This window comes from Ascidiella aspersa, chromosome 1 (assembly GCF_963924565.1).
Source record: "Ascidiella aspersa chromosome 1, kaAscAspe10.2, whole genome shotgun sequence".
Lineage (NCBI taxonomy): Eukaryota > Metazoa > Chordata > Ascidiacea > Phlebobranchia > Ascidiidae > Ascidiella > Ascidiella aspersa.
The window spans coordinates 7,982,307-8,007,004 of record NC_139447.1 but is presented as its reverse complement, the minus strand read 5'-3'; the positions used below and the strand labels follow the sequence as shown (position 1 = coordinate 8,007,004).

The following is a 24,698-nucleotide window of genomic DNA, read 5'->3' as shown; positions in this document are numbered from 1 at the left end:
CCGAGAACTGGGGTCGGTATTCTTTTTTTCACGCGCGCTCGCGGTGTCAATGCCCCCCTGAAGGTCTTGCGACACGCCTGCTTCAATGGAGAGCTCCTTGCATAGCGCAATAAAATTCGTTTTGCGTGTTGGCCGCGCCGAGATTTGGCGAACTTGACAAGGCGGATTAATCAACTTAATGAAAGGAAATAATTTGATTTCGGAAACGTGCTCACTGTTTCTATTTTTTACTCGGCGCTGCTTTAAAGTTTTGATTGAGAAAATTAATCAGGCCCGTTTGGTTTTATCTTATCCTGACAATTAGCTTTTTAAAATTTCCTGAAAACGACAATTATTCCTAAAATTGAAATTAGTTTTTTTACAATAAATTCTAAAAATGAAATTAGGTTCTAAGTCACACATTTTGATAAGAATAAAACTGTATAAATATGACACCGCTAAAGTTCTACTTTGTATATGGTATATTGGAATTTGTGAATGCGTGTCAAAACCATTGCACATGGGAGATGTACTTTAAGTTGTCAACTGCGAGCAAAAAAATATTTGGACTGAGGAAGGCCATGACAGCTGTCGCACCTTTGTAAAGCTAGAGGCCCCTAACTAAAGTAAATACTTCGAAATTACCCCTGTTAGCACGCGGGGAGATTTAACGTGGGAATAGATAACGATCACATTAGGCTAACAAAAACCATAGTATAAGTAAAAGGCGTTGGGCGCGTCTTACCTGATCACCGCCGTGCTGCTGTTGCTGCTTTGCCTGTTGCTCCTGCATGTGTTTTAGCGCGATCGAGCGCTTCTTGTCCTTGCAGCGCTTGTTCTGGAACCAGACGCGGATGACGCGCGACGAGAGGCCGGTCATCTCGGTCAGCTGTTCCTTCATGAGGGCGTCCGGTCGGCAGTTGGCCGCGTAGCAAGTCCGCAACGTGTGCAGCTGTTTCTCGTTGAGCACCGTGCGCACCCGGGTCGTCTTGCCGTTCTTACTCTTGCTGCTCCTATGTCCTCCTCCTCCTCCACTCTTGTGGTGGTGATCCGAGCCTCCGCCTCCGTGCATCCTCGTCAGGGCCGGAGGACTTACGATTCCGCCGCTCGGGACACTGGGAGCCGGGTAGCCGGGCATGTGGTGGGCGTCGTGTCGGCCTAAGAAAGACGAAGCAAAAGTTTTAGTGACGAGTTCCCGGGGTCGTGGGTTCGAGTCCCGATCAAGGGCAGGATAGTTAACATACGTTTTTGGGGTTGTGGGCCGGGCCAAAAGGGATTTTTATGCGATGTAAACGGAGCTACATTTAAAAGTGGGTCTTAAACTCGAACTTGTTTTTATTTTAGTAATATATATTTGAGTAAATTACTTAAGAATTCATCATTTTCATGTTGCAAACCATTTTATTTTATCTTGAAAAATAATGAAAAAAGGGATGTTTAAACTGTGTTATTATGCTTTAATGCCAATCGCGCGATTTTAGGCTAATACATAACAGTCTATTTATTTTCCCAGTGGGCTAAATTCCAAATCGCCAGCTCATCGTTGCGGCAGGTTTCGGAGAAGGGGCCTAAGCGCCTACTGATCGCTTGTTTGATCGGCTGTAGTGTTCGTACACGTACACATTGGCACAGCGGGTTCTATTTTAACTCGGGCAAGCGGTGCTCAGGTATGCGGCGGACGCCCGCTTCCCCTTGGAGCCCCTATCGCATCGGAGAACAAATAAACAGCAGCGGGCAGCGACATCTGGCTTCAAAGCAGCCCAGATCTAGCCCGGCCGATCCTTATCGACATAATTGCAGCGTGTGGCTTTTGGCCTTGCGTCGTCGGCCTTTCGCAGTGAATTTCCGTTTGGCAGGTGCTTGTTTTTTAAATACACAAGGCAGAGCTGTGGGGCGAAGACTGTGGCTGAAGTTGGTTTTCAGCTTGAGAAGACTATATAACAAGTTTTACCCTTGAAACCCTTTTAATTCGCAGTGTATTGTAGTTACTTATGCTGAAAAAAGTATTCCATAGTTTAAGGCTTGTACGTTTTCATGTATTTCAGCTGCATTTTGTTTGCGCACTTCAGTGACTTAAAAGCGGCACACTCTAATTTTTGATGCTTGCGTTCATTGAGACTGGATCTCTTCGGTGAGAGAATGGCTTATGGCCAAACCAATAGTTATGTTTTCATTGCAAGGGCCTCTGGAATGAATCGCGCTATACTTTGCGTCTCGGGTTTCGGGCGCGTCCGAACGCTAATCCAACACGGCCTCGCAGCGCAGGAGTGCAGCAGCTATCAGGGGAGAATCTCCCCGAGCGATCAAAGCGCCACAAGCTCTCTGCGCGACGGCGCACGCCTGTCAATCACGCCGAGAGGATTTGCTCTTCTGTGGTCAGTTCAGGAGATCTCTGTGTTTTATCCAGCGCCGAAAACCCACCGGAACGAATCTGAAGGACCGCGCGGCGAATCGCCAGGGCACGCGGCGCCGGCCACAGACTGCCCGATGCGACCCCTGGACGGCCAGCGCTGGACGCTGCCGCCTGTTCCTGCTGACCCTTGGGTACCGTTCTGTTTCGATTCACAACGGGCAAATGGGCCTGCTGTACAGCTGTGCACTTTACTTTATTTAGGTTTTAGTCAGTGGCGACTAGTTTGCAAACAGCCACCATAAACAGAATTGGGTCAACTAAATCAGCGTTTCTGTAGCGTAGCTTTAAAATAGCAAATGAAAAACAGGAGAAATTAGAGATCGGCCAGTTGACCACAAAATGGCCAAACATGCTTTTTATATTTTGTCTGTTGGGAAAGAACAGCTGGACACCTTTTAAGTGACAACAAAACAGGCATTTTGTGTGTTAAGCGTAATCATTTTTTCTTGCTACAAACGGTGCCGGCTTTATTTTATAAACAGCCAAAGGCTAAAGATAGGCGCTTTGGCGAAATATGGCGCGCCATTTGCACATTTCATTCCACCGGTAAGGCGTTTTTGCCTCTTCAGCCGCTGACGAAAAGAGCCAAACAGCTTCAAGCGGCCAGACCAGGTTTTACAACTTCAAAACACGGCCCCGATCAGAGCGGCGGTCGCCTTCGTAGCGCTGCTATCGGCGCGATCGGCCGGCACGGCGAGAAAACGCGCCGTCGATAAGGATCGGACAGGAGAAAATCGCGCCTTGATCCTCCCGAACTAAACCCTCCTCTTTGTGCCTTGCTCGACAGTCTTTCAGCTTGTTGGCTATAAACACGGCTGTGGTGAGCTTGGGGAGAGTAGACTGATGATTGTTTTGTTTGTAAGGGCGGTTTTGGTGTATAAATGGAAAGCACCGGGAATTTAGAGTTGCGTTTTTTATTCTATGGTAATCTTATCTAAGGTTAAGCTTACCCTAAGGTAATCTTGGTTCAATTTATTTTTCAAAATGCAGTTAATTTTTTTTTTTTTTTTTTTTATCCCACTACCCGTAGCCCTGCTGGAAGCTCGCTTAAACTAAAATGCTAGTATTTCTAGTATTTTTAATATTCATGCCCATTTTTCAATCCTCTACCGTCGATACGGAGAAGGGTTAACAAGGGAACGCAAATTCTCGACAAAAAGATTTAAGCGAGTTATTTACGTCATTTAATAATTTCCACCGGTTTGCAAGGCTGCACAGCGGCCTGCATATTCACTTTTTCACATCTCTACAACATATTCAAAGGGCGTTTTTGTTTTAGTTAGGCACAGAATACCTATCTTCCACCACAAGCGTGTGCGTTTAAACATTTTTCAACCCTCTTTTGCAACTTTCAGCCTCGTATATCCCTGACCCTTTACAGCAGGGCAAGCCTATAAAAAGCAGCCATATTGGACGGCCAATTACGCGTCGTTTGGCCAAGATGAGCTGCGGCGTTTCGAGTATTTTCGCCGAACACAGCATCACGCTGGCATGTTATCACCGCGCGGGAGAATGTTCTTCCTTCCACGTTCGACGGGCCCGACGCGACCCCGATGATTCGATTATGTCTTGCGCCCGGGGTCGCCGCAGCTACGCGTGTTTAGGCAACACTGTTAACCTCGTCTGTGGAGGTAGACTGTAGGGCTTCAGGAAAACTATAGCGGCTTCTTCGAATCGTGTTTGGGCGAAATTCGACTCGGATAGTTTCGATTCAGGCGCAAACACTGCGCAGCCATTTTGAACACGCCTGAGTGCGTTATTTATGGTTATGTAGCGCATATAGTTTGTACTTGATATGCAAAGTAGAAGTAATGGAGTAAACATTGTTTTACCATCAACAGCTTTTGTGAAACCTTTGTATGTGGGCTTACAATGCATTTCTTAAAATTACAAATTAAGAAATTAAAAGGACTGACTCGTTAAAACATGTAAGGTATTGGAAGAGTCAAACTGATATTGTTTGTGGTAAAGTGAAAGTTTTTTCGCAACAATCAACTCAACATCTGTTTATTTATTAATTATACAGATCCAGCCTTGTATAGGTCATTAACATCACAAATTACTAACGCGTTTAATTTAAACTTAAATCCGCGGACAAATTGTCATGTTTTGTAATATGCAACTTAAATCTTTTAACGGAAACTTGTTAAAATTCTTCCGCTTTTAAATTGTTTTAAAACGATTAAAAACGTATTAAAATTGAAACCAAGGATAAAATCGATGCTGCCATAATAACAGTTATTTTTACAGACTTATGAGTCGAATTTGGCCGATTTCAGGGGCACTTATAGAATTTGAGCTCTATCTGTAACTATCCTTGTGTCATATAAGTTCTAAAAAACAAGCACTCCCAAAAGCGCACTCAGGACCTACCCATCATGTCGCTGGCCGCCACTGCGTCGTGGTCCGCCTTGCAGAAGAGCCCGTCATCCCTGAGAGCGAACTCGTCTCCTGGGATCAGCTGCCGGCTGCAGGCGACACACTTGAAGCACTGAATGTGGTAGATCTTGTCCCGCGCTCGCATCACGAAGTCGTTCTTGCTAAAGCCCATTCCGCACTTGTTGCATTTGGTGCCGAACAGCCTGCAGACCGCAAAAAAATGAGTTCAGAATTTCTTGGTGATCGTGTTTTGAATTGTGATTTTCCAAGATTGATATGATGATATTCAAAATAAACAACTTTACCAGAAAAGCACATAATGTGGATTTGTATGAAAATGCATGTATGACATATGATATATGCATGAAAAAATCTTGTAATTTTTGCTTTTAAGGGGTGGATAAAAAATATAAGCCAAACTCTGACAAGCAAAGACTACCAACAAGAAATACAGTCCAGCCCTTGCCCAAAAACGAAACTCGGAAAGTTTGTAAAATCCTGTGGCACGTCAATTTGGTATGTTAACACACAACAAAAAATGCATTCTAACTAAAATCAGAACACCAGTGTGAAAGGCTGGAAACGCCGTTATGGGCCACTAAATAATTACAAATTCAACACACATTTTTTGTATATTAACTTGACCAAAAAAAAGAATGAATTTTCATAGGAAAGACGTCATGCTTTATGTGGCGTGTACGCGTAAAAAAACATATCTCGCACTTTAACGAAATTAAACTCTCGCAAGACGAAGCGCAACTCGACCCTACTAGTTTTGCAACTTGTTAGTCGCCCGCAGATACTGTTACCGAGAGAGAGACAGAGAGAGGCGAAAGATAGCGAGGAGAATACATCCCATGCAACCCAAGTCGCATTCTTGCGCACAATTCCCGGCACGACTAGGTTGCCAAGTATGCACGATACAAGGAGAAGGCGCGCTTGGCGAAAGCGAAATTGCTGCGCGCGCGCCCAAAACGCCCGATATTGTTGACCCGCCGAAAATTGCGGCAGTTTGCGGTTTTTCAGCGTCTCGGTCGCGATTCGATCGCGCCAAGTCTCGGGTGTCGCCAGGACTTGGCAAAGCGGCCGGCTCCCTTTTTTTCGTGGCCCGCTTTTTGGGCCGAACAGCGCGAAAAGCGGCCGCTTGTTATGAACAAGCTAGGAGATGATTGTTATGAGGCCGCGAAGCCTTTACCTTAAAAATTAGGTAATGCTGTCGTGGTAAAAGTGTTACTCACCAATTAAGTCGACCCGTAACAAAACTCAAGTATCTCTTTAATGAATTTACAGAAGTTAGGAGTGTTTTGGGGTGCTGTATTGACATTTTTAAGGTTTGTATTCGACGCCACTATTGCATTTAGGTAAAGATAGTAAATCACAGCACAGGTAATCCCCCTTTAAATTTAAGAGAAATTTTAATGGAATCAATAGGGAATATGAAACTTTTGCGTGGTAGAACAGACTTTGCGTTCATATTTGGCGCTTTTACAGCTTACGGTTTAACGCCAACACAAGTGAGCGCTGTCAAACTGTATTGACAGCTATCAAACTATACTTTGGTCATACTTTAACGCTTCGGCGGTCGCTACGGAAAACGCGGCAGCGTAAAGGTATAGGACAGCAGCTGTGCGACAGTGACGACCTACTTTCGCGATAATGGCGCTAATTGAGAAGTCTTGTCGCGTCGCTGCAAAGGCAAGAGAAGACTTCCAAAGGGGGAAGACGAGGCGGGGGGAGCCGGTAACGCAAACAAGCAGAGAGCACACCAGGGGTCGCGGCGCGCTCGCTTCTGCGGCCAACGAAGTCTTCAGAGGCCGCGCAGGCATCGGCTCTCCAGGGAACGGTTCAGGATTCGACGGAACACAGCCGCTAATTGCCTGCAACTGGCTTGGAAGCGTCGCTGGTCGGGTTTGTAGCGTTTTCACCTACGCTGGCTCGACGCCCTTTCGAGCGCGGGCTCGGGCCTGGGCTCTTGACAGATTCACATCGAGGCACGCAGCTGGGCGCGATATGGTGTGACGTCATAATGGGAGCGTCGGGATGCGTGGAGTGGCTCCGTTAGCTGTACAGAGGGACTGACGCAAATCTGTTGGCCGGCTTGGATAGAGTGAATACAACTGCTGGTGGCTTACTGCTACGTTGTGTTGTTTCCAATCAGCGAACCGACTTCAACTGTACGCGTTTTTAATTTTTCTCGTCTTGAAAGTTCATTTTTGATCGATTATTTAAGTAAGTAAAATAAACTCGCCATTGAAAAGGTTTGGGAACCTTTGCTATGAAAATTCTCCTAAGTCGGTATAAAAGTCTGTGTCATTGTGTGAGTGTTCCAGTAAAACAATGGAAACTTTTGACGTCATAAACCGTCAAACCCAACTGTAAGCCGTTCTCGCGGTGTAAAGTTTACCCATCGATTAGAAAAATTCTCTCTCCTTAAAAATTTAAATTAATATTTTTAGAGGAAAAAAGTTAAGGGGTTTGGAAACTTAAAACGCCTTGCAAACAACAGGTTTAAAATTGCAAATGCTTGGCTGTACTGTTGTAATTTCTATGGACTTTGAAATAGCAAAATGGCACGAAACTCAGGACAAAAAACAAAAGCTTAGAGAAATATATCTAAACTACTTCTAAAGAAAAGTGATACAAAGTGTTTTTCAGACAGTTTATAGCTCGATTTTCCAAAAATCTTTTTTGAAGCAAGGTAATAATGTGCTGAACGTGCTGAAAAAAGGTCGCCTTTTTTAACTTCCCGGATTAATTACTATCGATTGCCAAAACATCGCCAATATTTGCCACTTTAGGCATAGACACAAAACACAAAAACGCGGCGTCCCGAACAAGCTCTAAACAGTCACACTCTCCCATTAGGCGCGGGCAGCCGACCTCGGGAAAGTTGAAGTTTTCCAGGCTATTGATCCTTTTATGGGTTTTATGCCACAGGGGCGGGTCAATCGAAAATAAATACGACGGCGCAAAAAATCGGCGAATCTTTTAAATCGTTATCAGGCCGACTTTGTTTTGCAAGTCGAGAATAAATAATGAAGCTATGCTCGATATCACCCTAGGGCTGATGACTTAAAGCCGACTACAGACTTTCCTGGATATCAGTGAAGTTCCCTGAGGTATATTTTATTGTGTTGATGAAATCGCGATTACCGTTGAATTTTTCGAGGGTGTGTGTTTTCTAAAATCGATCGTTATCGTGTGACTCCCAATTAATTTGAATCATAAAGGTACAAGTTTCTAAAACATATTTTCATCCAAAAAACAAAAATCTTATCAATTTTCGACGTTCAATGAATAAAAAACATTGAATTATAAACAGAAACAATGGTTGTGATTAAAGTTTTACAAATTTTTACAGATGCGAAAGTTCTTATTTCGACATAAATACACAACTTGAAGTTATAACATACAGTCTGCACTGTGTGGATGACCGTTTTACACCTTTACAGAACACAATTTCTGGCCGATTGAAACAAAAACATATCAAAACAGGAAAACTTGGCCTTGGTTTTAACAAAAACGTCAAAAAATGTTGTTACCTCACGTACAGCTCGTGTTATAGGCTTGTGTATAGCCGACACAGAAATCTTGTTGGTTTTGCTCTAGCCGGGTTGCAGCTAAAACGGGCTGGTCGCAAAAACACAATTCGCCCGCCTGTAACAACAACGAGCGACGTGTCGCGCTACGAACCGCGGCCAGCGACATGCGACACAAAGGGCGAGCTTTCCGCCCTTTTGTCAGCTCTTGAATCAACAGCACGCCGCGAAATTTTTCGCTCGGTTTATTTTCGCCCGAAAGGCGCTGATGCATGCGCGACACGCGACGTCGCGTTAAAGGCCTTGTGAAATATTAATGCGCGCGACAGGGACAGAATCATTGCGACACATTTGTCGCGCCCGGGCCGGAGGAGAGAGCTTAGCGCTCGGGCTGGATTTCAAAGCCGCTTTTAAAAGTTATTTTTGTCCACCTTTCTACCCGGGCTGCTTAAATGTGCTGGTTAAATTTTTTGATTTTTTGCATTTTGTCTCTTTAAAACCTGACCGTTTTTATGTCTGGAATAAACGGACATAAAAGTTGTCTGGAATAAACGGCTGCTTCAAAAACAGAAGTATTTTAAGTGATTTGGTTATGTTTTTTGGACGACAACTTTTGCTTTGTACAAGCGCTTTGAGTAAGGCCTTTTTACCATTTTTTTACGTTTTGGGGAAATCTAAACTGATAAATTTTCCGGAACTCGCGACGAACAAATGGATGTTGTATTGTCGTATATTGTAAAGTGGCCAGAATAGTTAGGTTACTAATTCGTTAACATGTAGCTGAAACTGATTGCATCTAGTTCAAGTTTTTCAGCACTAGCAAACTGCGACCGAGGGCGCGTCTTTGACCTCACAGTGGCCCTGTGTCTCAAATTGCGCGATAAGTCATCGACAGTTTTTTTCGGGGGGGAGGAGGGGAGGGGGGCATTGTTTTCGACGCCGTCGGCTTAACGCGTTCCGCGCGAATTCCGCAAGGCGCTTATTACGCGTATCGGTCGGAGGTGTAAGGCGACACCATCTGATGCCGCATCGCCTTGTCTGTTTCGCCATCTCAAATGCGAGCAACGCCCGCTGTCAATGTTTAATGCGCGCTCTAGGCGACTGTCGGGCAGGTGTGCGGTCGACCAACTTGACCGATTCCCCTCCGAGATAGCCGCACACTTGCGCGACCGGCTTGGAGTGAAATTAATTGAAAAACCTTGGAGTCATTCTGAAGATGATTTGCTTTTCTTTGGAACAATGCTTTTTTCAACTCTTGATTTTTGTTCTTATTTTAGATTTGAAATCGATTCTATTTGATTGGTTTACAATTGCGTGATTTAGACAGTCCTTAGCTTTTACCTCGCTGGCTTTTCTGCAAAACCGCATAATTATGAAGTATAATGACCGACAGATAGGTGAAACGCTATTGACTGTAGGACTTAAATAGAACTTTCACTACAAACTTTTTGTGCTGCCAAAGCATGGGCATTAATTTTGCATATGGTGCCTTTCGAGAAGCACATCAAGGCCACAGGATTTATTTTTGTTTCGTGCCTATTTTTCGTTTTCTTCTGGCATCAAAACGCGTGCCAGGCAGTCCGGCGCGTTTTCGGGGGAGGCGCCGAAAGAGGGCCAGTGACGTCACCAAAATGGTCGGGGGCGCCGAGAAGAGCAACTATCGATTCCGCGACCCCTCCCCCTCCCCCGGTCGATGAGTAAAAACATGACGGGAGCGCTAAAAAGTCGGGCGCGGAAGCGTGATGGATTTGCGCCGCGCGATAAAAGGCGAACTATTAATCCTAATTGCAGCGGCGAGATAGAAATTCCTAGGGTCGCCAGGTACGCGGCCGGGGGGCAACTGTACCGGGGAAGGGGGTGCGCCGGTCAGCCGGGCCGCGACGGGCATCAATAATTAACGCGCACTGCGCTTTCGTGATTTTATTTTTCGCTCGGCCGAGGGGTATAAATTACTTTTTATGTGTCGCCGTCGCCGGGCACTTTGCGTTTTCCTCGTAGCACGCTCCTGTTTTGTTTTACCGTTAATTGTACCTCACAATTTACGTCACCTTCACCTGCTGCGCCCTCGCTACACGGCTGCTGTTTTTTATGCTATAGTTGCTTTCTTTCACTCTCTTTGCCTGTGTGTGTGATAGGAGGGGGAGGCCTTTGCTTTTTACCTGTCTGAGGTAAATTTTTCCGAAATAATAACTTCCTTGTCATCTTTACGGCTACACATTTCGGAAAGATTAATAAACGCTTTTAAAACTTTTCGTTTCCCTTAGCATATTGACATCGTCAGTAACAATAAATATCACGTTTGTTTTTTTCCAATTTATCTGCTAAGTATCCATAACGTTTAAAAGGCTGTTTAATTGTTAAAAATGTCAAGCCTGTGTTTTTCCAATCTTATTTCCGCAAATTTGTCCACTGAAAGTTCTTGAACCCTAATTTTTTAGTCTAGGCAACTTAAATGATATGACCTGACTTTGACTTTACCAAAAAAAGCTTTACAAGATTTCAATACAATTGTTTTTATAACGGCCGTTTACAAAGATTCAAATTTAGCTACTCTTTCAAAGTTACAAAAAAGTGACCGCCTGCGACAACATAAAAAGTTACTGCCACTGACAATACCAAAAGTGACTATAACTAACACTACAAAAAGTGACTGCCACTGACAAGTCAAAAAGTGACTGCCACTGACAAGTCAAAAAGTTACTGCTACTGACAATACAAAAAGTGACTGCCACTGACAAGTCAAAAAGTTACTGCTACTGACAATACAAAACGTTACTGCCACCTATTCGCAGCTGTAGAACCGTAAACTTGTACCAATCTACATTCACTCACCGTGTGTAGTCCCTCTTGCAGTAGGTCTTGCCGTCGCGCACGAAACATGTGCAAGTCTCGTCCAGGTATTGGCCGCAGTCAGCGCACTTCAGACAGCCGGCGTGCCATTCGAGGTTGGGCGCCACACGCAGGATGAACTGGTCGTGGATTGGGAGCCCGCATCCAACGCACAGTGGTATGTGGCAAGGATCTGCAATAGGCAATACATGCATATGTTTAAGCGACATTCGATACTTGTCCGGCTTACAGGTTGTTGCATAACTTTTGGAGTTTTGTTCTGCCTGATTTGGGGTCCCACAACCGAAGTAATAGACCAAGCTTTGATGTAAAAATCGAAGGAGACTTGTTGAATTAGGAATAATGCATATGGCTGCCAATAACTAGAGTTGTTTTTGTTAAGTTCATTTGTTAACTGGTCCAGGGAAAAAAATCCTTTAAATTGTTTTTACAGTTATCACGTTGAACGTTAAATAGAAGACGGGCGTATGGTGGTAATGTTACAGCTGGTGGCATTTTCCAGTCCGCAGTATTTCAAAAACTAGGAGACCAGTTTTGGTTAAAGTTCCGGTAAAACTTTCCTAACCTATATAACCACAACCATTTTTGATCCTGAAAAGTACAAGATTCAAAGTTTTCGCCTAACAAACTATGCAGCTTTTAATTGCAAACAACTCAAGTTTTAACTCGTCACATTATTGTCAAGTGCTCAATAAGAGGCTGAAAACATAAAAATCTAACTTTTACTTTGAACAGTTTTTCAGATTTTTTGCACAGCAACCGGCCGCGGGCGTGATTACTGGATCGAACCTTTCTGACTTTTGCGCGGTCAGTCGCACACATGCAAACGCAAAGCGGATTGTGTGTGTCGGGCGAATAATTAGAACCGATTGTCGGCTGATTCGCGATTAAGAGTGCGATTCAAATCCGGAAGGACCTAATATCGTACGCGAGAACGACTTCATTGTAGCGTGGATAAGGGGGCGGGCGCGCGACATATGCTGTAATTGAACCTCATAATATAGGAGCCCCGCCGCCTATTGGAAAGCTGCAATACTCTCACGGCTATTGGATTCGTTATCTGGAAATTAGGCGCCTTTACTTTTAAAAGGCGGACCGCTCGGCATTCTTGATTCAATGCAGAACTGGCTTTTTAGTGTTCAATGCGTCTGGTTTTGGACTCTGTCCGTGCCGTCTGAATTTGGTAGACAAGTTACCAATAGCAAATTGGATTTTTGGTCGTTGAACAAAATTTGGCACACCTCTAATTTAGTAATAATTAGACAAAACTAAGTGGAATTATAGGTCACATGTATTCGTGCCCATTTATAGTTATATTACAGAGCACAATTTTACAAAGATGGCACAATGTTTATTCGAAAATATCACATTTTTTTGCTAATCTTGCTAGGCCAAGATAAAATATTGATTGCGTGGATTTGGGTAAAAAATTAACAAAAACTGCTCAACTTATAAAGCATTACATGTTACGTTTTTTTCTTGCTGCGAAAGTTTCCAAAACCGGTTTCGCGAACATTTTCTTGAAAACATGGCGCGAATGCCGAACCAAACCAAAAACCTTTTTTTTCATTATTTCCCGCCAATTTTCGTCTGGCCGTTCGCCACGCAAAAAGTCGCGCGTGTATAGCAAATGACGTGGCGATAAAATGCCTTGCAACGAAAATATTGCGACCGCGGGCCGAACTCGGAATGACGCGCGAAGCAAACGGGCTAATGGCGTATCGCGGTCTGCATCGAACGCAAACAAGCGCGAATAGTCGCCGACGCGTTTTCTCGCTGGCGCAACGATTTTTTGAGCCGTCTGCGTATTGTCAAACGCGGCCCAGGTTTGAATGCTACCCTGGCAACTTTTGGGCCACGATTTCACGCTTTGGTGAATATTTACAACTCTGGGTTAAACACAGCAATCGTGTTTTTACGTCTTGGAGTCAAAATGCGATATAAGTGCTTCTACAATCGAAATAAGAAAGGTGCCGGCCGATTTTCAAACGGTCGTTTCGAATGGCCAGTTGCCGAGCGCTGGCGAAAATTTGGGGGCGAGTTATGATTTTATCGGCCTAACTGCACAGGTGCTGCCGGCCGACAAAAGATCAGAATGTTAACGACGCCCAATTGCGCCACATTAAAGGCCCGGGACGGCCGACCTTTCTGACCCCCCCCTGCTGGGGCCTGTTGCCAGCTGCCCGCCGCGTTATGCACATTTCGGCTTAAAACCGACGATTTGCGGTTTTGGCGCGATTCTAATTTTGCTTGAGCTCGACCAATTGCTACTTTGTCGGTTTCTGCAGACGGGCGTTGGCTATCACGCCAACTATTTTTCAGATTACGTTCCATTATTGATACCTGCGCCGAAAAAATAAGGGGTCTTGGGGCCTTAAAAAAACCGCGACCCCTTCTATACACACACAGCACTATCGCGGGCGCTCGAAATCTGCACCCTGGCCGCCGCGCTGGCGAACTTTCGACTTCAGTTCGAGTCGCATTAAACTTTAATGGGGTCGGCGGGAGCAAGCGTCGCTATTATGCATGCACCGTCATCCGCTAGATGGCAGGATTCCAGGAGAAAGGGAGACGAGTCTGTTTCTCTTTTTTCGTTGGGAGCCTTTTGCGCTTTATTGTGGGATCATCTTTGTCGGCTGGAGTTTCCGCGCTAAAGTGCGAAAACAACTTGAAGGGACTGGCTTATAATAGAAAGTTAGAACGACTTGGTGATTGAAACTTGAAAGCATTCAGATGGTTGCTGATGGTGGCTGTGGGTTGCGGAACGACGTAAAAATAACTTGGAAACCCCGTACAGAATCCAAAACAGCACATTTAAAAAAAACGATCAAAATGCTTTTCGGGCCACTATATACGGGGGCTTATGTACAACAATTCAATTAATTTTTGTTGATATTTATTTAATTCTAAACCTGGAAATCGGGTGCCACTGTTGAACGACCAGTCGTATTGTCGAGATTTTTTTAATTGATTCATCACTGCTAAACGCAGTATTAAGTAACGGTGCTCAACATTCTGCTTTTCATAGTGTGTGTTGGCGATTCAGATATACTCTGTGACAATTTATATACAACTCAAACTAATATACAGGCGGTTATGTAGGTAGAGAGCAAAGTTAGGTAGTGTTTGCCTTTTCCTGCATAGTTACTTGGCAAGTAATCCGTCAGATTACTCAACACACGCTTTACATAGCGTTGTTAGCACAGCTGTCCTTCGTGTATACGCCAATGTAAAACCGATTCCCCTTATTTAACGATGTTGCCGTTATGTTCGGTTGAAATTGCTACTTGAACCACTACTTTATCCACGGATATGCGAGGTAAAATAAAGACAACAAGCGGAAATTTTCTTTGCTATAAAACCGTTTTTAGACTTTGGGCAATTGCTAGTACTAATAGATTAAGGCTGTTTTGTAATGGAATAACAACCCACCTCAGAGCGCACTGATCAAAAAAGTTATTTGAGAAAATGGCCCATTCGAAACACACCACTCGGCCCCAAATTGACCGAAAGCGTTTTTTTGCGATGACCCACCCAACCTCACCCTATCGCGCGATTGCGCAACAATGCCGCTTTCACGCGTCACAAAACCGCCGCCCCCCTTTCCTGCCCCGCAAACACACTCTGCACCACAGGTGAGGCGACGGGGCCTTGCGCCCGAGAACGTACAATTTTCCCTTCTATCTGATGGCGATAGGGCTCTGCCTCTACCATTCGCAGAGCTGGGCGCGCGAAATTCGCTTTATTGCCATGTGGCATACGTCGACAGATTGCTATCTATCTAGTCCAGAAGTTCGAAAAGCGAATTTTTTTTTCAGCCGAGTCCCTTCGACTGGCCGTATTTCACCTTTTTTGTGGTTATTGCGCTCGAGAAAGCCGAAGTTTCCGCCTTGTAGAGTTTTATCTGATGCCATTCGCTTCCGCAATGCTTTCGCCTCTCCCCATGTTTCCCAAGTGAAGATTTTTTAGTATTTCCGCGAAATCACGAACGATTAAAAGAATACACTTCTAGGTAACAGTGAATATAGGGTCACCTAAATGTAGAAATGTTCGACTGTTAGCTTTTTTGCACATATATTTCCTACCGCCTCAGTCCTTTACGCCTTAAAAGTAAATTTCAGAAAAAGTTGCTGATTTAAATAAATTGAACAGAAAATATTAAATTGATTAAAAATATATAAAAGCTCTTTAAATAATAAAATATAAGCTGTTCGCGTGATGTTTTTTAACAAGTATTACGGGGCATATTTAGCTACTTCTATATAGTATGTTTTCTACCACTTTAAAGTTTAGGTGTATTGTTTCTCATTTAGAAAAAAAACAAAAGCAAACAATTTCCCCAACCAAAACTGTAAGGAAAATTCTGGCGTTAGAATCCCAAAAACTTCGGGCAAGTGATTTTCAATCGACTCTCGCATTCAAAATGGCAACCGCGCGAAAAGCAAGCAAACGAAATGCGGGAGCGGCGCCCAGTCTTTTCGTGCCACAAGCCGTGAACGACTTTCGCCGAAAAAAAAACGCGCTTCGAAAGGAGCAGTTTACGTGTTGGAAGCCCGGCGCCGAATCAAAACAAACTAATTACCGGGGTGGGTCGAGCTATGTCGGGATCCCACGGTGGGACAGAACGGAAAGGAATGCGGTCCAGGTAAACGTCAACCAAAAGTCGAAAAAACGTTATCAAGTTGATTTATTTTAGCCTGTCTGCACAAACAGACCAAGCTGATATTTAACTTTTCAGGAGAAGATTATTAAAAATTTAGACTTTTTAGTGAATAAACACGGCGACACATTGAAAAGGTTGCTGTAAATTATACAACTTCCCTATTAAAAATGGCCTCTTTTTTAAGCATAATTTCGTGCGCCGTATGATTTTACGGTCGTCCCAGATGCGGCAGCGACGCACTATAGCTTTTTGCGACATTTTAAAATACCGTTAAACCTTATCGTACTCAAGCAGGAATGAACTATGGGAAGAGGTGTATGGGAATAAAGCTGGACTAAAAAAAATAGTTTGCATATTTGAAATAAATAGGTGACGTTACCACTAGATTCTCCATTTTAAATATTCTGTAGAACTTGTTAGTCAGTTTTATGTTCTTTTGACGAATAATGCTAGTACTAAATTAGATATGTAAACGATACTCATTAAAGGAAAAAATCATGTTTGTAGGCAATAATATTTCCATGGCATTTTCATTCCATAAAATAATTTTCCAATCGAAAAACGAAAAAGCGATTTGAGAATTTCCCATAGGTGTGTTGAAAGTATTGGCATTTAAAGCCTTAACGCATTTCTCTTGCATTGTTTTTTCAGACGCCAAGCGTCTGAAACTTTGACCAATTTCGCATTGGCAGCGCAAAGGGTGTCAGCTTCTCTGTGGTCTTGAGTCAAATCGTCCGGGTCTCAGGTTGCCGACTGCTTGTCAAATTCACCCCGCGCCGCCTGCTCAGCAAACAACGAAGTGGCTAGAGTTTAGGTTTTTTTCCCAATCTAGACGAAAGTAACAGCGCTCACGCGTTCTTCGGGAAAGTGGAAAGTAGGGGGAGGTGTAATCCTAAAGTGGCGACGGGCAATTAATGGCACGCGCGCTTTCGCCAGGGCACTCATGTAATTTGCAACGCGCAAACTCAATCCCGATAATGAACAGAGGGCTTGGAAAACATGTAGACTAGAGCAGGGAGGGGGGAGAGGAGGGTCGAAACTTGGTTATCGGACTCTGCGCGGTTGCATTTCGATTTCGGCCACTTTAACGCTAAGTAAATGGACCGCTCGCGTCGGTAATTCCCGGGCGACGCGGCACGCGGACCGTCCGACCAATATGCCGCCGCTCGCGCAAATTGAAAGTACATTAGCCGACGAGGGCAGATGTGTACTTTTCCTAAATAGGACTTGTAACCACTACAATACTGCTGGAAACTGTGAAACACGGTATAATGGCATCAACATAGTGTAGTCGTGTTTTAAGGACTATAAGGAAAGTAGGACATGATGAACTTAAAAATTACCACAAGTTCGACTTGCAGCATTTTATTTAATAGATGATAAAGCTCTTTTTATGTTTTGACCCGTTGCCGGCCGTATTATTGTTACGTGCTCTGGCATGTAGCTACTCACGGCTAAAACTCAGCACCAATGGACATCAAACGTGTTCAGTTGAATTCTGTAAAACTCTTACGCCACTTCTACTAAAAAGAACTACTAAAGTCCAATCGGTAAAAAAAATATCCTCTACTTTATATAGGCGTTTTTGCGTCTTGTCCGTCTTGTTGCAATCTTAAGCCTTTATTTAGAGTTGTGTTTTCGTAATAACAGAACAAGTCACCGCGTTTTTTTGACCAAAGCGCCTGAAATCCACCACGTGGTGTCGCTAAAACGCGAGCGCTATTTTCAGCGAGAAATTATGCGTTCAGAGGGGGAGAATTTGCGACTCACGCCACCCGTGAACCCCTACTTTTGGCAAGGTGCCGATTTAATCCGCCCGAGCTCGCCTTTAAACTCAAACGACCAGATATTTGCCAAAAGGCTGAATTCAATTGGTGCGGCAACTGCCGGTTTGCAAAGCACATGCGTTGGCATCAAAACGGCCAATGCTTAAACAGATAGGATCTAAGTACAGCGTATTGGCCGCAAAGTTTATTTTTCTATTCGGGTTGAATTGGAGTCGCGCTGGAGAAAACATAAAAAAATGAGAGCCTTTGTGCGCGAATTTCGGAGGCCAAAAATAACCCCAACGGTTTCCTTTGGTTCATTGACAAATCGGGCGCCTTATCTTGGGACGGGCGTGCGAAAACTTCACAAGGGGTGCTGGGAAACAGGCGTCAGGCAAGGCGAAGAAAGTGGCCGGTACAGTAAACAGCCGAGCAGCGGCGGGGATGCTAAATCGTCGCGGCTTCATGTTTCGCATCGTTTGTAAATTATTGACGCGTCTCTAACTCTGCCTTCTCAGCTGCCGCCCGCCAAGCAGTAATCCGCGCGCAGATAATTTTAACCCCGGTCTGGGCTACGTCACGTACTGGTTACGTCACGGGCTCGCTGAGCAAAGGCAGCTCTCTCCGGCGGCCGCACAATGTACGTCGAGATTAAGTCATTTGTGTTCCGTTCCAGTTTGAAACAGCTGGTGGCGGACTGGCAACCCGCGCATTGTAACGATCGAACTGCTATCGCCCGGGGAGAGAATGTGGCCGCCATTTTGGGCAAGCTGTCTTCGTTTTGTTATGTTTGGCACGAAATCAGACGCTTGGGGGCCGTTTTGTTTTGCGGTATAGTACGTTGTCATGCGTCTGAGCCTTTCAACCTGGCTTGATTGACGTTTTTCCGCTGCAAAAGGTTTATAACGCCAAGGCGCGTCTTTTAAAGTAACGCAAAAGAAAAAAGACGCCACGCATAAAGCAATAGCAAGCAATTCTAGTATATATCACCAACCTAAAAATTACAAAATAATGGTAAAGACAAAGGTATCCGATAAATTTGAACACAAATGTGCCGTAAAAAGGGAAAAAAACAAAGTCGCCCCATATTTGTTATATCAAAGTGGCTAAAAATATGGGAAAAGTAGAAGATAGAGTCCAGCAACGCAGATACCCACAAGCAAAAGTTTCCAATACCCCTAGTTTAGAACAGTTTATTATAGCAGCGAATCCAGAGGTTCCACGGGCTTGGGCAAATCGCCTGACTGCTGCTGCTATTTTACGCAGACCGGCTGCGTGCCACTGTCCCTTATGCCCATAGCACCGCCGGCGTACAGTACGCTCGGTCGCCTAATTCACTTAGCAGAAGGGCTTGCGTATAAGCGGGACACCCCGGCCTCAACGTGTGTACGTTGTAGGCGATCGATGAATTAGCGCATAATTTATGGGATCCCTCTTGGGGGGCGCGTGCGAAAAAGTCCATGAAAACCGGCCACGATTTCTATTGCGGCTAATTCGGTTTAAGGGCGACGAGCCGGTCCCCGGTGTCACGTGACCTCACGTCGTCGTTTTTCGGGTCACGTGACCGATGACGTAGCCAGGATCCAGCCCGAGATTGGATCGGGACCGGAGCCAGTCATTTACGTTGCTGTGGTCGCTTCGTGGCATTAATCATCGTCGTACGTCGTGCGATAAAACTGCAGCTTAAGGTTGTCTATATGGTTTGCAAATCTCACTCACATAAGTGGTCCTGGCCATTTTTTAGCGTTTTTGCAGGCTGGGGGAATTGTTTTTTCAAACTTTTTACACTATTTAGTTTTTTTTTAAAACGTCTTAACAAGATTTCGCTGTACAGCCAGAAACCACCTTGTTTGTTCCTTTTCGATTTCAGACAAGTTTGAGGGAAACTGTGCGTAAATCTACTTGCTTCGGCTTGGATGGCCAAGGGCGGCTGGTTAGCGACCCGGAACCCTAACAAGCTTACACATCACCCCAAACCCAAAAACAACCCACCTCCAGTGATTGCGGCATGAACACGTTGAGCGTTTGACTTGGAGTCAGTTGTAGTAAAACTGGTTACGACAACTGTATTTACGAGCACTGCTGAATGTAAGACACGGGCGTTCGCTTTTCTCTTATTTGGTGGTCGTAAATTTCACATTACTGGGCACTGCAGCCAAATAAACAACAGTCCTAGTAAGGTTAATACAGTCTACCTAAAGAAATAAGGTTTTTATCGCCGCTTTGATCTACTTAATTTCACAGATGTCATGATGCAAGTCAAAAGTAGTCGCAACCACGGCAGCGGATAACAAGTAACCGCTAGTTTAAATTTTAATAAACTTCAAGCAATTTGGCAGAAAGTTGCAATGCGAAGCGATAACAAAAATGGCCGAGATTAGGCGGCCGAGGATAGGTCGGCCCCGCAGTCTTGGCCAGATAATATCTCGCAATTTGACTGCGTGACTTTTTGCCGGGCTGGTCGCTGGCCAAGAAGTACAACGGGCGGACCGCGCGGCAACGGTTATGGCGCTGACCTCTACCTATTTATGTTACTTGGAGAACGCGTGGCGATAAATAATAGATCGCAGATGTGCAATCAGCGCCCGGCACTAACCGACTTGCCGCCTCAGCCGGGTTTTGGTTTTGGTTCTAAACTGTTATGCCGATAAATATTTCATGGCCGACCGACGACGATGAGACCGCGGGTGAAAATTTAATCGCTCAAAAAAAAGTGGGTTGCTGCTGACTTTGACGGAATTTCCAAATGGAAAACTAAAATGCTTTGAAGCTGGTTGCCGCGAATGGAGATTGTGTGCGACGAATAAATATTAAAAGTGCTATAGCCCGTGTTTTCAAGCCTAAATGCAAAGTGCTGGTTATTAAATACAGTCGCATTGATAAAATTGACTATATTAATGCAACAGATCTGTCATGAATGTAACTTGACTAATATTTTTTTTTAACTTGCGATACGGCCCAAGTTTATGTTAAAAATAAATAGCTCTGCTTAACTAAGGTAACTGTTCGAATTATTTACAGGGATACAATTTTTAGAAGTAATTTATTAAAAGCAGATCAATGTATTTTAATTTAAACTTGTGTTGTATTTGCCTTAATAGAAACGTTAATAGAGTGACACTGTTACCGGCCAATTGCATAATTAAGTCTCTGGGGAACCTTGTTTGTCACTTTGAGCTGATGAAGTTCGCTTGTGCGAAAGCTTGTCTAATTTTACAACGTACAATTTGTACTTTCGAATTGCAGTTACTCTCAAGTGGGACAAGCTTGTAATAACCATGCAGTCACAGGATTTTAACGCATTTTAAAGTGCGCCCGGCGAAAAACCGCCACGCGTCGCAACTCAGTAATAACGCGGCGATGAGCGATTCCCATTTCCGAGCCTGCAATTTGTGGATTAATCCAACACGCGTCCAAGTCGGATGGGGTCCATTACTTTAGCGAGGTCGCCCTTTAAGACAACAAGTCGTCGGGCACGCGAGTCTATTTGTCTTTGTCCAGTCCAGTAATTAGAGGCCTGTTAATGCTTGGCTGCTAGTAGTGCTTCCACTTTCGTGCACGGACGGATTATTACCAGCGCTTTCGCGTACCGGTCGTCGTAATGCGTTATATCACTTTGTCGTTGATTCGACAACTTAAGACCGCCCCCCCCCTAATTATTGGGTTTCGCAAATGGGGGATTAATAACGCTGCCCACTTTGGCCGGGCCGATTTGAGAGCGTGAGAACGTCTTACACGGGAAAACACTTTTAACGACAGATTAAAACTTCGCCACCTGAAAACTTTGTCCCGCAAAGTGTGACAAAAAAACATGTTACCGCGTGAGAGTTGCCTACAAATTTTGGCTGAACATTACTGAACGAAACTAATAGTCAATCTTGGTTTTAGGCTCTTTAAACGACCATTTTGAAACGATGCCAATGTTATTATTTACCGTTGCCATTTTCATTTCTGCGCCATTTATTAAAATCAACCCTTGGATATTAAAGATATCAATAAGTCGTACAACGCAAAGGCAAAATGTAAAGGGAAGTGCATTAAATTTTACTGCAAGACGTTTTCTATTCTGTGCCATTTTTATAAGGGGAAATAACTTTTATTATGATTCCAGCAAATAACTATCGATATGCTAGACAGGACTTAAATCTTTATAGTAAAAATTCGTCGTTATGTTATTATAAGTAGCCCAGGTTTATCAAAGTTGTTTTTCATGGCTAGTGGGTAACTATTTTTAACCGCAGTGAAACAAATTACAAATACGAATAAACAACTGTAATTATTTTTCAACTAACAACGGATGTGATATTTTTTATGATGCTTTGTTTTAAGCCTAAATCGCAAATTAGGCAATTCCGAAATGCTTCTATAGGTTCACATATAAAAAATACCTTGAACTCAACCTGTTGGGTTCACATAATACTTTTCTTTAAGAACTCCGGAAAGTTATTTTTATTTATCAGAAAAAATCTAGTTTTAATAATTAACTATAAAAACTTAGAAAACGATTAGGCGGCCGCCCAAAAATATTTCGCATATCTTGTAGAAAATAAGGATTTTAATTTCTAATAGCGATTTGTTTTTTTTTCAAGCGTTTTTATTTCCACCCTGCTAACAAGGGGTTTTTGATGTTGTGCAGTTAATTTCATATGGTGTTTTGAACTGAGTAGTTCTGAAGTGTGTAATCGTATTAGCCGTTAAGAAAATCAGTGTCAACTTTTCACAACACTTTAAGCCACAGCAAGTAAGCAAGGGCGCCATACCAAGTAGCAAAGCGAATAAAAACAACTCTTACTTTTTTTTTGTTAAATTTGTTCTGTGGCAGCGTCGACCTTGTTTTGATTTTTAAATTTGTCAGTTACGGCTACATACCAGTGATAAATCCAGTTTTGGTCGATCACTACACAATGAAGGTCGCTAATATAAAGCGAAGAGAATCCTGTACAATTTTTTGGCCCCCAAGTTATAATAACTCAGATAATTTTTGAAATACTTTTAATCTAAAACTAAGACTGTAGTGTCAATAACATTAAGAAACCAACTACACTTGTTTTTTACGGCAAACACACTTTAAAAACGACCTAAAACTTGGAAATTTAGGGTAAAATGCTAACAAATGACTCAAAAAACAAAATTTAGGGTAACAAAAAAGTAAAATCACAACACCTACCGCAGTTGATTGTCGCCGAAACGCATCCGGACTGGTTCATGGGGTCGCCGCCCATCATGCACTTCTCCTCCAAGGTCAGCTTATCGTCAAAGTCGAACGGCTCGCTACCGTAGCTTATTGGAAAGCCGTCGCTGCCAGTGGCGCTCAGGTGGCCGTCGGCCGAAGGGGGTAGGTACTCCGAATCCAGGTTGACGTCTTCTCCCGTCGTGAACTGCTCGTCAGCCAGCAGTGCGGCCGGAAAGCTGTTAACCCCAATGTTGCCGACCGGTGGAAAAAACGTCGAAAAGGGGCTGGGCTCGATGTGGTCCGTACCAGCGGCGGCGGAGGGGCTGTGAAAGTCCAGCTTGCCTGCTGCCGATGCTGATGCTGCTGTTGAGGTTAATAGGCGCGGTTGTCAGTCAAAAGGTTATCGCGCAGGTTGATTCTCCCAAGATGATGATCTGATAATATCAGGTAATATGGCCGCCGCTCTGCTTGTAGCCTTTAATTTGAGTCCGGGCGGTCAGTAGCTTGCTGCGTCGGCCAGTCTATGATCGTTGAAGACGCGGTGGGTCGCTCTCTTTAAACTTGCCGGGATTCCCTTTTTTCCCAGCAGCACCGTTTTTCCTAACCCGAAGTAGTAAGCCTATACAGCGCGTCTTAAGCTGCCCCGCGGGTAAAGTAGTCACCTGAAAAGACGGAAAAAAGAGAGAGCGTTAGCGTCGGAAATTCGGCGGCGTTTTGCGTCTCGAAACCCGGCCAAAGGCTTTTGCCTCGACCGCGCTCGGCGGCCAAGTACGCCGAACTACTGGTGCTCGTGTGTACTTGGGCATGGTTGAATCATCGGGTAATTGCATTTCGCATTGACATGCTAATTACGGCCGCTCCCGTCCAGACAACATCGCGACATTGCCAGTGTGTTCGCGCGGCAAACACGTCTGCGGACGACGCTGACTTAATATAATAGGAAGTCCAATATCGTTCGCTTGTGATCTCTACAACGTTAGTTCGTTTCGAAGCTTAAGAAGATTGACAATTACACTGACATCTCTCTCCAATAACTTCAATAATAAAAAATAAACTTTTCGGAGTAAACCGGGTTTTCGTTTTCAGGTTGCTAATGCTGGATGAACTCGCTAGCTTAAATAATTTTCATGATTTCCAATCTTTGTCCTTTTAAAACATTTATACTTCGCGTGCAGCGACGATTTGCGCACAAAATTTTTTGCTACTAGACAAAGCAGCGATAAAACTTAACAGCGGGTCTGAGGTCCAGACGGCATTGAATCTACTTCGCTCAACACGGACCTGAAGCAAAAAACCACAGTGACACCGACAAAAAACGGCAAAGGGACAATAAACGTTTCGCATCTGGGCATCTCAGTTCTTGGTGTTGTCGTTCCGCGGCCCGGCGCGGCGTGTTTACGTTGTGAATGTTACTAGCAGTTTGCGGCTTTCCCAATCGCACAGGGCATGAATCATTTATTGGGAGTCAGCGCCCGGGCCACCAGGCGTGCCCCCCCGTGGTGGCGTGGCGAACAGACCGAGTCTCTCTCTCTATCCCTGTGCTTGCCTGCTTACGCGGCTGTCGCTCTCCTTGCATAGACGCAGTCTGACCGACTGGACGGTCGTCGCTGGCAAAAACCTTGTTTCCCTTAATCCAATGCAAATCCGTCGGAACGTCGCTAGTCGAACCATGGCGCATATTACTGGAAGCGAAAATATGCCGGGTTTGATTTGACTGGGCGCCCGTGACATTTTTTGAACACCGTTTAAAGGAACGTGTTTTCGGTGGTTAACAACGTTAAAGAAACGATTCAAAGATGATATATTTTGGATAGTTAACAAGGATAAAATAGTTTTGTGTTCGCCTAGAGTTGCAATATCATTGCCGGATGACGATTTCCTGTATAGGTTATCGAAACGTTGGTACTTTTAATAAAAAATAACGCCTGGAAGACCA

General features: G+C 44.2%; 1 protein-coding gene across 1 annotated transcript in view; it reads right to left on the bottom strand.

The window, feature by feature from the left end:
- The window catches only part of LOC146167030 (insulin gene enhancer protein ISL-1-like), a 30,367-nt gene extending 6,955 nt beyond the window's left edge, over nt 1-23,412 (bottom strand). The window contains exons 1-4 of the mRNA XM_083390953.1: nt 22,757-23,412; nt 11,143-11,332; nt 4,766-4,974; nt 725-1,137 (exon numbers count right to left, since the gene is read on the bottom strand). Of these exons, the coding sequence (XP_083247079.1) occupies nt 725-1,137; nt 4,766-4,974; nt 11,143-11,332; nt 22,757-22,814 (870 nt within the window). The 5' untranslated portion in view covers nt 22,815-23,412. The remainder of the gene's footprint in view (nt 1-724; nt 1,138-4,765; nt 4,975-11,142; nt 11,333-22,756) is intronic.
- Nucleotides 23,413-24,698: the final 1,286 nt, after the last annotated feature.